This window comes from Esox lucius, chromosome 17, assembly GCF_011004845.1.
Source record: "Esox lucius isolate fEsoLuc1 chromosome 17, fEsoLuc1.pri, whole genome shotgun sequence".
Taxonomy (NCBI): domain Eukaryota; kingdom Metazoa; phylum Chordata; class Actinopteri; order Esociformes; family Esocidae; genus Esox; species Esox lucius.
The window spans coordinates 27,651,480-27,664,021 of NC_047585.1; the positions used below are offsets into that span (position 1 = coordinate 27,651,480).

The 12,542-nt window shown below is 43.2% G+C and overlaps 1 protein-coding gene across 1 annotated transcript; it reads left to right on the forward strand.

Annotated features, from left to right (window-relative positions):
- The first annotated feature begins 117 nt into the window (after positions 1-117).
- On the forward strand, positions 118-8,117 carry ankrd33ab (ankyrin repeat domain 33Ab). The gene is made up of 5 exons (XM_010881629.3): positions 118-375; positions 1,442-1,737; positions 1,907-2,036; positions 4,068-4,208; positions 6,111-8,117. Exons 2-5 carry the CDS (start codon positions 1,459-1,461, stop codon positions 6,917-6,919), a joined length of 1,359 nt encoding a protein of 452 aa, XP_010879931.1. The 5' UTR covers positions 118-375; positions 1,442-1,458; the 3' UTR covers positions 6,920-8,117.
- Positions 8,118-12,542: the final 4,425 nt, after the last annotated feature.

Genomic DNA, 12,542 nt, shown 5'->3' on the forward strand with positions numbered 1-12,542 from the left:
CACAGGGAATAATCCCTTCCTGAGATCCTAAGTAATTGGGATGAAGTGAGAGAGAATTCTGCTGGACTTGAGACACATGATGTCTAAGTTAAGACTCCTCCTCTGACTCATGTCATCGAGATGACTGTTGGTTGAAGAACGTAAATTCACTGGCGTAAACAGGCCTCTGTGGGAAACCTGGATTCACAACTAATTTAGTGCAAAAACACAGAAAGTCATGATGGATGGAGTATCTACACATTGTTGTGTGGTGATAAAAGATTTTTAAAAACCTGGATACCTGAAAACAGAAATGACTAAGAATGACAGCGTAAGCGTTTTAAACGTAATTTCTCAGAAGATACAGAGTGAGAAGAAACCAATTGGATTTCTGGGGTAAGTTCAATCTTAAGGAATGTTTTTTTTAAGATTTCTATTTGGCACAATTTTAAATGTCTATAATTACATGGAAGCAGTTAGACATTGAAATCCCAATTCTGAAGCTTTTGTCCACTAACTGGTCTTTGACCAATCAGACCAACTCTGAAAAAGATCTGATGTGATTTGTCAAAATACAGATTGAATCAGAATTGGCCGGCATAAAATGGTCCCAATGTGTTCTTTAAGATGTTATGGCTTTCAGAAAGGGCTTCAGACAGTCTAAAGTTTAAAGTGTGTGGAAAGTAAGTAAAAGGATGCTCGTTTGAATCCCTGAGCTGACAAGGTGAAACATTTGTTAAATATTATTGGTCCTTTAAGTTGCACTAAATAACAACGATTTGCTAAATGACTTTGACTGGTATATCCAACCATTCAACATCTCTGAGGCTTGTTTTGAAAAACCACAACAGCAGTTTCAGTGGCCAATGTTACAAAACGGCCTCTTGCAGGTGTAGCTGGATTTGAAGCCTAAATACGAGTCACTAAAGTCCCACATGTGACTCAGGATATTCTTAGTGTGATGCTGCCAGATTTAGCATTGTGGGGCTTTCGTTGTGGGGCTTTAGAAGGGCTTTCCAATGCTGATCTAATTATTCAACACTGAGGGTTATTTGAACTTTCTCAGCCAAAACCATTTAAAAACTAGCAATAAACAGAGATTAACAGCGGAATCTGGGAATCAGGCAACAACAAATAACCCTAACGTGACACTTTTTTAAGAGATTAACCACTATTATCCCTGACATTAACATTATCCCTGACATTAACATTATCCCTGGCATTATGTTTCATTATCTCCAGACTAAATGTCAAGTGTATTAGAGAGATATGTATGTTGTTGATCTGCAGCTCTTTCTGAGGGCCCAGTGCCCACCTTTGATACTAGCACAATGAATAGACTGGAGTCAGGCTACTGGCTTAGTCTGTGGCAAACTGAGTTGCAGTTTTTCAACTTTGACCCCTCTGGTTTGGTTCCTAAGAGCTCTATTGGAAATTTGGTCTCATCCATTCTACATTTCAGTCTCTCCGAGCCAAAATATGGCCTCCGTGAGGAACTCCATGTCCGAGGACCCCCTACTTGGCAATGGTCCTGACGAGGACGACTCAGAGGTGTCTTGTTCAGGGAGTGACTCGGACTCCGGAAGTGTTCTGTCAGATGACTCAGTGCTTCCGGTCTACAAGCAGGAATGTGGTTCACGGAGCACCGCCAAAACGCTGTATGAGGCATGCGCTCAGAACAATCCCTTGGCGCTCCAGAAGGTTCTGGAGAAAGGGGTAACTAAAGAGGAGGTCATGGAGGTGGACCACAATGGCTGGGTATGGGTCTCTTGTTAACTCACATTCGGATTTACATTTGGTGATGTATGATTCTGTAAGGTCTGGCGGTTACTAGCTCATTAAAGTAGAATAGATGTGGGAAATCATGTAAGAATCTGTTGCAGTCAGATTTTCAACGTAATTCTAATATTAATTATTTATCCGACAGACCGGTTTGATGGTGGCGTGCTATAAAGGTTTTTTGGAAATTGTGCAATCTCTATACCACTGCCCCTACCTTGACATAAATCACCAGGACAACGATGGTAACACAGCACTGATGATTGCTGCACAAGCAGGTTAGCCTCACACACTAGACCTGTTTCTAAATCGAGGATACTTGAAAGTTGGGACAATCCTTCTTTAGCTGGGACATAATTTTATTTCATTATGGGAAATTACTTTAGTAAGTTTTGTCATTTTTGCGATATTCAGCAAGCTGCATAACAATATCAACCAGCGTGAATCTTTTCACCAAGATGCAGTTGCGCACAGAAATATCATAAACTTGAATAAGTAAAAAAAAAAAAACTATTACAATATACATATTGGTTTCACCCTTTACAAATGACACTTTAAAGGCCTGGTTGGTCCAACAGTCTCTGCCTCCGCTGCACATATGTGTATTGCAGCAGCATGGGTTTAAAACTGGCCCTCAGTCACAAATCTTCAAAAAAGGAAATGACAACACCTTTATATATACAGCCCCGGAAAAAATTAAGAGACCACTGCACCTTTTTCTTTCCTTTCCCAAAAAGTTGAAAAGGAAAGTTTTGAGTGAGGAACAGTGTTCCTTTAACCCTCCTGTTCCTCACTCAAAACCTTCCTTTTCGTCTTTTTTGGAAAGGAAAGAAAAAGCAATGGCCTCTTAATTTTTTCCGGAGATGTAGTTCCATATTTAAGGGCACCAAAAGTATTAGGACAGATTAATATAATGTTCAAATTAAGCAATTATGTTCAATATTTAGTCTAATATTCTTTGCACGCAATGACTGCCTGGAATTTGCAATTCATTGAACTCATCAGACACTGGGTACCTTCTCTGCTGTGCCCGACCAGGCAATTATTGCCGTCACTGCCTTCTCTGGGCAGAACTAATTTAAGATGGACTGAGGCAAAGTGAAACTGTCCTGTAGTCAGACAAATCAAAGTCTGAAATTATTTTTGGGAATTATGGAAGCCACGTCCCCTGGACTAAAGAGGAGAGTGACCATCCGGCTTGTTATCAGCACACAGTTCGAATCCCAGCATCTGTGATGGTATGGGGGTGCATGAGTGCACATGGCATGGGTGGCACCATTAATGCTGAACAATATATACAGGTTTTAGAGAAACATATGTTGCCTTCCAGATGACATATTTTTCAGGAAAGGCCTAGCTTATTTCATCAAGACAATGCCAAACCACATTCTGCACGTATCACAACAGCATGGCTCCATAGTAAAAGAGTCTGGGTGCTAAATTGCCGGGCTGCAGGCAAGACCTGTCACCCATTGAAAACATTTGGCACATTATGAAATGGAAAATACGACAAAGGAGACCCCAAATTGTTGAGCAGCTGATATCATACATCAAAAAAGAATGGGAAAGCATTTCACTTTCAAAACTAAAGCAATTGGTCTCCACAGTTCCCAAACGCTTACAGAGTTTTGTTAAAAGAAGAGGTGATGCAAACCAGTGATTAACATGCCCCTGTCCGAACTTTATTAAAACGTGATGCTGGCGTCAAATTCAAAATGGGCATGTATTTTTCAACATTTGATATGTTTGTACTATTTTCAACTAAATATAATTTGCCAGCATTGCATTATGTTTTGCATTTAACGCAGCATCCCAACTTTTTTTGGAAATGGGTTTGTACTTTTTTCCTTGTAGGACAGTCAGATGCTTGTCTGGCATCAACAGAGCACTGAGAGATCTGAAATAATTGCTATCAGATCTTTGTATTGTTTTTTAAGTATTGAGGCAAAAAATAAAGTTTGTTTTATTTGTCATCAAACAGTATTGATGGCTAACCCCTGTCAGATCAATTATAAAAGTAACTTGTAATGTGTATCACATATCTTTATAAATAAATGTAAGAATTAAACAATCAAAGCTTTTGAACATTATATTTTGTCAATACTAAGATAACTATTTTTTTATTTTATTTTATACAGATTGTCTCCTCTTTCAAGGATCACTAAAATACTATACAGTTTACCTCAGAGTTGGGTCCAAAATAACATATACATTTTATTGTCATACTTGCACTACAGAAGATATTGGGTGCAATTTTTTACATTCCTTTAATTGTTTGGATGGCTCATCATTCTCATGTCTTTGTTCAGGTCACACCATGACTGTGACCTACATCCTGAACTACTACCCCGGGGCAGACACAGAGATCCGGGACTGCCGTGGCTTCACTGCCCTTATCAAAGCTGCCATGCAGGGCCGAGACGATGTAGTATCTTCCCTCGTTATGGCCGGTGAGGGACGCCTCCTATATGGTTTTGTAAATAAATATCTTCAGCTTTTATTGGAAAAAGAGGTTTTAAGAGGGGAAAAAATCTATCAAAAATTGTCATTGGGGGTCTATAGGCAGCTCAGCCAGTTGTTATTGGCCACGGATAAGGCTTCAGTATCTGGGCAGAAGGTGTTCGCTGTTAAAATGTTGTCAAGAGTAATTTTGGAATTACAGTAAAATCTACCAATCAAAATTTGACTTGCAATGGGGGGCGTGATTTGGAGAGACAAATTACAACTCACAGACACACTTTTTTTCTAGAATATTCTTTGGTAGCACACACTGTTTAAAAATGTAAATATACATTTTTAGCAACTAGTTTAGCAAGTTAGTTTCAAATTATCATATCTGGAAAGTGACACTGCTTTTTTTGTTGCTCGTAGTAAGCAATGTATACATTTAACATTGTTGCATTCAAACCTTTTGTGTTGAATTTGATAATAACTGTATGCAGTGGGAAGTAATAGTTTACATGTTTATTGTCAATGTTTCTACAAGACTCTATCTGTCACATCATTTGGGTCCATGATGGTTTAGATTATGTTAGCGTAGTTCTTTATCATGTGGGTGTGATTCTGTGATTTTTCTTGATTATTCAGTTTAATAGAATGTTTTATAGGATATTTTATTTAGAAGCATATTATATTTTAGAAGTACCAAAATGTGTATTCCCACAGTGCCCGGGGATCAGTGTTTATAGTGTTTTTTCAAATGCACATCAGTGTTCATAGTGTTTTATCATAGACACATCAGTGTTCATAGTGTTTTATCATAGACGCGTCAGTGTTCATAGTGTTTTATCGTAGACATGTCAGTGTACTTAGTATTTTATTATAGACACGTCAGTGTTCATAGTGTTTTATCATAGACACGTCAGTGTTCATAGTATTTTATTATAGACACATCAGTGTTCATAGTGTTTTATCATAGACACGTCAGTGTTCATAGTATTTTATCTTAGACACGTCAGTGTTCATAGTGTTTTATCATAGACGCGTCAGTGTTCATAGTATTTTATTATAAACACGTTAGTGTTCATAGTGTTTTATCACAGACACGTCAGTGTTCATAGTGTTTTATTATAGACACGTCAGTGTTCATAGTGTTTTATCATAGACACGTCAGTGTTCATAGTGTTTTATCAGAGGCACATCAGTGTTTGTATTAAGCCATAAAACTTGAGTGTGTACAGTGCCATTTAGGGTCACAAAAGGCTACTTCAAAAACTCCAAAGGGCTTACCTGTAAATAGGGCATACCTGTAAAATACTTTCAGATCAGGAGAAAGGCAGAAGACATAGTAGCATACACAGAATTAAGGGATTAGCCTCTGCTTCACTTCCCAGCCAGCCAAGTAATTGGCAATTATGGTGTTAACTAATGTCTGTTCTATTTGAGGCTGATCATGAACACACAGATTTAAGGGATAAGGGTATAGGAGGCACGTAGTATTGTGGTTGAGATGGATTGATGTCCATGTGGTGGGTATTCCCATTTCAGTTTACCCCGGTTAAGTGAATGCGTTATTGATAGCTGCAGGTTTAAAGGTTTGAGTAAGGCCATCAGCCTACCTTAACACACTCCACTGTAATCTTTAAGATCAGTCTTCTTTACTGCCAGGGCATGAGTTATTTAATATAACTATTGTGCATTGGTGAACATATTAAAATACTTCATGCATATTGCTTCTCTCCTCCATGAGAAACCAAGAATAATTTGTTATATTATTAGTGTAGCACAAGCCGAACATTGGGGCAATACCTTATATTACATGCCAATATAACATTATATGTGCATTAAAATATTTTAATTGGAGAAACACTGTGACCTGAAAGCATTCTCCTTGACTGCTATATGTTCCACAGGTGCCGACCAAAATGCTACAGACACCACAAAGCTGAAGTGTGCACGTGACTGGGCACTAAAGACGGGCCGATATGAGACCTTAAACCGCCTCCGTCGCCTCAATCTGCGACCAAGGGCTGAGCAGTTTACAGAGAGCTACGTCCCTGAGTGGCCAGCGCTGAAGGAACTGGTGGCCCAGACCACAGTCAACAAGAGCCCTGGCCAGAGGATCACCCAGCGCATCAAGTCCACCTTTGGCTTCAGCTTCCCCCGAGACCCCCAGGACAACGGGGTCTTGGACCACATGGTGCGTATCACCACCAGTGTCCACAGCCCTCTGGTGGCCACTGGCTGTCGGCCGCTATGCCCCACTAGCCCCCCTGAGGTGGGGAAGAGGCGCCTGGCTGTGCCTGAGCTGGTGAAAAAGCACTCAGGGAAGAGGCTGCAGGAGGGCTCTGTGTGCCACAGCAGTGGTTCCGTCTCCTGCATCCACTCAGCCAGGACCACGGCCACGTCCTGCTGTGCAGACACTGATCGCCGGGGTAGCGTCATCTCTATAGCATCCACTGGGGTGCGCACTTTCATCCCGAGGAGCATGGTGCATAGGAACAGTGTGTTCCCCTCCGGCTGCATACCCAAGATCCAGATAGTAAAGTCTGGAGAGCCCACGCCCAAGAAGGAAAAGAAAAGGAAGCGGCACAAGGGTTACCTGGAGCCGCCTGTATGGAAATACAAGGCAGAGAAGCAGGAGAAAAAAAAAGAGAAGAAGGCAGCAGAGAAAGAAAGAGAGAAAGCCAAAAAGGAAAAAAAAGAGAAGAAAGACAATTAGTGGAATTGAAATGTCTAGGTCCGCCAACTTATTTCAATGCCACACATTTCTAATATACTCCTCCTTCTGTACACACCTTGGAGGATCAACACAATACTATCCAAGGTCTTTTGAGTTTGATACAATCCTTGGCATCAAGAGTAAAATCTGTTTTTTGAATAAGTCAGAATAAACTGATTACAAATAATTTTTATTTGCCTTTAGAAGCTTTCAAAGGTGTAAAGAGAAAGTCTTCCTATAGTGCCATCCTAGATGGAAAGTTGTCTTTACATAAAGGCCTACTGTATAGAATGCATGAATTGGAGGAAAGAATAGGCTGTCATTTTCGGTACGCTTTCAATGGAGTACTGCAGATTTAAGAAGTCAGAATTGCAGACAGACTTAAAAAGGCCTACAACACAGTTAAATAAGAAGTTTTACATTCAACATCACAATGAACCAATGCACATAACCACATGAACCAAGGAATTGCTTGCAAAAAATAAGATCAGTGTCCTGGAATAGCCCCGTCACAGGCTGGAACTCAATCCAGTAGAAAATCTGCTAAAGAGGCAACCCCTCATATTGTGACTGACCTTAAGCTTTTCTGCAAAGAAGAGTGTGATAAAATCCAGGTTTTTGAGTATACATTTAGTTGAGCACACTTAGACAACCAAAGCATTGACCGATTTTAACTTGCATCATTTTTTTCCAGAAACATTATCTACTTGTTTTTCACTTTTGGTTGGTTACAAGATTACATGATTTATCTTGATTCTAGTCTTTGCACAATTACAACGTTGTGTAGACATTAATATCTGCTGTATTTCTGAATGCTTATTTAGAAACTTTTCACTGTTTTTTTCCCACCGCTACACTAATGAGTTGGTTGTTCAGTTAGACATATTGATGACATAAATGTATTTTGTTTATTGGTCACTTTATTAGGTCTATATTAAGTAAGACGCCTGTTTTATTACATACTTACAGATATGTTTTGTACGTAGACAAGGCACATGAAATAATTGATGAATTGATTAGAATCTCAATAATAATCCTCATATGCCCAGAAATAAACCGATCTGCCTCATTACGGAAGCCCATTCCTTTTGCAATACAAACTTATTTTTTTATGTAATGTATTATAAAACTATTGAACATATTTATGGAGCATTAAAGAGATTGCCCAAAAATAAACCTACCTTACCCAATGCAATTATTACATTTGTCTGTGATTGTTTGTGGTTTTCAGATTTCCTAACAATACAGAAGGCTGCCAGTTTGGACAGGGCTACACTTAAGCACAAAGCTGCCCAACCATCAGTGAATCAATGCACTGTTCCAGTTTGCTTTAAATTCCCCAAAATTCCTCAAAACAGGTGTCCTGCTTAAACCATTACAGACTTGTGACATTCACCTCATCCTTCATTGATTAAACCATTTCATTGCCAAGTCAAGTCCCTCTTCAAAACCTGACATCTTCCTCGTCACACCGCAAGTTGAGCCAACCAGTCTTTGGATGACACTGCTAACATGGGCCTAAACCGCATCCTCAACAACCCAAAGAAATACACAAGGATATCGTTTGAGTCTAATTGCTATAACTCCATTATAAAGACAAACTTAACCAGTTGACTGATGTTCAGCTTTACCTGGACATCAGAACATGAAGTTAAACTATGTGGATGCATAAAACATTTTTAAAACACAGGATCCAGGGTGAGGGACTTTCATGCAGTGTAGATCCTGTAGGTGTGACGTTTCACTGTGGCCACACCCCTTTATCGGCATACTGATGTAAAAAATAGTTGCCCTCCGTTCATTAGCCATAAAAGTGCTTTGTTGAATCATATTATATTTTCTTTAAATGAAATGCCATGACTGTTTTCTCATAACTGGGGGATGTTTTTTTAAGAGTCTAACAAAATATGTTGGAAATATTTGTATCAGCTTGCATTTATTGAAGTGTATACCACTTATTAATTTAAAAAGAAAATTGTGTACCTCATAATTTTTTCTTTGTTTGATAACTATGTTCTGTACTAATTGTTTAAATCCTAATTGTTCATTTACAAATTAGGGGATGGATCTCATAATCTGAAATAACAAAAAAATCTGTGACCCAGAAGTACTTTGTTATTTTTTATCTAGAAACAACCTTGAGCTTAAATATTATCTCATTATTTTTTGTATATCCATCAGTCACCATTTAACCATTATACATTATTGTTTTGATTTTCTTGAATAACCAGTCTTCCTATTTCGTCGCCTTTTTGCAATCAATACACTCCTCCTACACCAAACGTTTCCAACTAACAAATAAATTGCATTGATTACTTGATTGCGTAGACTTGCCTATTCAAAGCCTTAGCCTGTTGGGCCAGTCAGGCAACCTATAAGGCAATTCCACTATCAGAATCAAGGCATGGCCATGTTGGTTCTAATGGGTATTTTCAGTCCAGCAGAAGTGGAAGGAGGGATATGTTAAATTTGTTGGATGGCGAGTCACAATTTTGCAACAGCAATCTGATACAAATTTCTAGTGGTCTTGTGGGGTTCATAGATCTACAGTGGTCAGAGTATTTTTAAGAGTCAGAGGAATTAATTTCTGACATAATGTCAAGATCCGGGGTATCTCTGTAACTTAATTAAATTCAGTCTTTTACGAGAAAGGTAGTGCCTATGTGGGTATCCAAGATGTCTGCTGAAAGCTGAGAGTCTTGTCTTTCCAGCGGTGCCTTCCAATCTTTGATGTGACTCACTAAAATAGAAATCGGCCATGTTGTTATTACACAATCTATTACACGATTAATTGGGATCATTGTGTGTACATCCATCCATCCATCTTCTTCCGCTTATCCGGGGCCGGGTCGCGGGGGGAGCAGTCTAAGCAGGGATGCCCAGACTTCCCTCTCCCCAGACACTTCCTCTAGCTCTTCCGGGGGGACACCGAGGCGAGTCCCTCCAGCGTGTCCTAGGTCTTCCCCGGGGTCTCCTCCTGGTGGGACGGGACCGGAACACCTTCCCAGGAAGGCGTTCCGGAGGCATCCGAAAAAGATGCCCAAGCCACCTCAGCTGACCCCTCTCGATGTGGAGGAGCAGCGGCTCTACTCTGAGCTCCTCCCGGGGGACCGAGCTTCTCACCCTATCTCTAAGGGATCGCCCGGCCACCCTGCGGAGAAAGCTCATTTCGGCCGCCTGTATCCGGGATCTTGTCCTTTCGGTCATGACCCAAAGCTCATGACCATAGGTGAGAGTAGGAACGTAGATTGACTGGTAAATCGAGAGCTTCGCCTTGCGGCTCAGTTCTTTCTTTACCACGACAGACCGATACATCGACTGCATTACTGCAGAAGCTGCACCGATCCGTCTGTCAATCTCCCGTTCCATCCTTCCCTCACTCGAGAACAAGACCCCTAGATACTTAAACTCCTCCACTTGAGGCAGGTACTCTCCACCAACCTGAAGTGGGAAAGCCACCCTTTTCCGACTGAGGACCATGGCCTTGGATTTGGAGGTACTGATTTTCATCCCCACCGCTTCACACTTGGCTGCAAACCGTCCCAGTGCATGCTGAAGGTCCTGGTTAGAAGGGGCCAATACGACAACATCATCTGCAAAGAGCAGAGACGAAATTGTGTGGTCCCCAAACTTGACACCCTCCGGCCCCTGGCTGCGCCTAGAAATTCTGTCCATAAAAATTACGAACAGAACCGGTGACAAAGGGCAGCCCTGCCGGAGTCCAACATGCACTGGGAACAAGTCTGACTTACTGCCGGCAATGCGGACCAAGCTCCTGCTTCGGTTGTACAGGGACCTGACAGCCCTTAGCAAAGGACCCAGGACCCCATATTCCCCAAGCACCCTCCACAAGATGCCGCGAGGGACACAGTCGAATGCCTTCTCCAAATCCACAAAACACATGTGGATTGGTTGGGCAAACTCCCATGAACCCTCCAACACCCCGTAGAGGGTATAGAGCTGGTCCAGTGTTCCACGGCCCGGATGAAAACCACACTGTTCCTCCTGAATCCGAGGTTTTACTATCGGCCGTATTCTCCTCTCCAGAACCCTGGCATAGACTTTCCCGGGGAGGCTGAGAAGTGTGATCCCCCTATAGTTGGAACACACCCTCCGGTCCCCCTTCTTAAAAAGAGGGACCACCACCCCGGTCTGCCATCCCAGAGGCACTGTCCCCGACCGCCACGCGATGTTGCACAGGCGTGTCAATCAAGACAGCCCCACAACATCCAGAGACTTGAGGTACTCAGGGCGGATCTCGTCCACCCCCGGTGCTTTGCCACCGAGGAGTTTCTTGACCACCTCAGTGACTTCAGCCCGGGTGATGGACGAGTCCACCTCTGAGCCCTCATCCTCTGCTTCCTCAATGGAAGAAGTGACAGCGGGATTGAGGAGATCCTCGAAGTACTCCTTCCACCGCCCGACGACATCCTCAGTTGAGGTCAACAGCTGCCCACCTCTACTGTAAACAGCGTTGGTAGGGCACTGTTTCCCTCTCCTGAGGCGCCGGATGGTTTGCCAGAATCTCTTCGAGGCCAGCCGATAGTCCTTCTCCATGGCCTCACCGAATTCCTCCCAGGCCCGAGTTTTTGCCTCCACAACCACCCGGGCTGCAGCCCGCTTGGCCTGTCGGTACCCGTCAGCTGCATCAGGAGACCCACAAGCCAACCAGGCCTGATAGGACTCCTTCTTCAGCTTGACAGCATCCCTTACTTCCGGTGTCCACCACCGGGTTCGGGGATTGCCGCCTCGACAGGCACCGGAGACCTTACGGCCACAGCTCCGAGCGGCCGCTTCGACAATGGCGGTGGAGAACATGGTCCACTCGGACTCAATATCTCCAGCCTCCCTCGGGATCCAGTTGGGAGTTAAAGATCTCTCTGACAGGAGACTCGGCCAAACGTTCCCAGCAGACCCTTACAGTGTGCTTGGGCCTGCCGAGTCTGTCCAGCTTCCTCCCCCGCCATCGGATCCAACTCACCACCAGGTGGTGATCAGTTGACAGCTCCGCCCCTCTCTTCACCCGAGTGTCCAAGACATACGGCCGCAGGTCAGATGAGACGACAACAAAGTCGATCATCGACCTGCGGCCTAGGGTGTCCTGGTGCCACGTGCACTGATGGACACCCTTATGCTTGAACATGGTGTTCGTTATGGACAAACTGTGACTAGCACAGAAGTCCAATAACTGAACACCACTCGGGTTCAGATCAGGGGGGCCGTTCCTCCCAATCACGCCCCTCCAGGTGTCACTGTCGTTGCCCACGTGGGCGTTGAAGTCCCCCAGTAGAACAATAGAGTCCCCAGTCGGAGCACTTTCCAGCACCCCTCCCAGAGACTCCAAGAAGGTCGGGTACCCTGCACTGCCGTTTGGCCCGTAGGCACAAACAACAGTGAGAGACCTATCCCCGACCCGTAGGCGCAGGGAAACGACCCTCTCGTTCACCGGGGTAAACTCCAACACATGGCGGCAGAGCTGGGGAGCTATAAGCAAACCCACACCAGCCCGCCGCCTCTCACCATGGGCAACTCCAGAGTGGTGAAGAGTCCATCGTCTCTCAAGGAGTGTGGTTCCAGAGCCCAAGCCGTGCATAGAGGTGATCCCGATTACCTCTAATCGGAA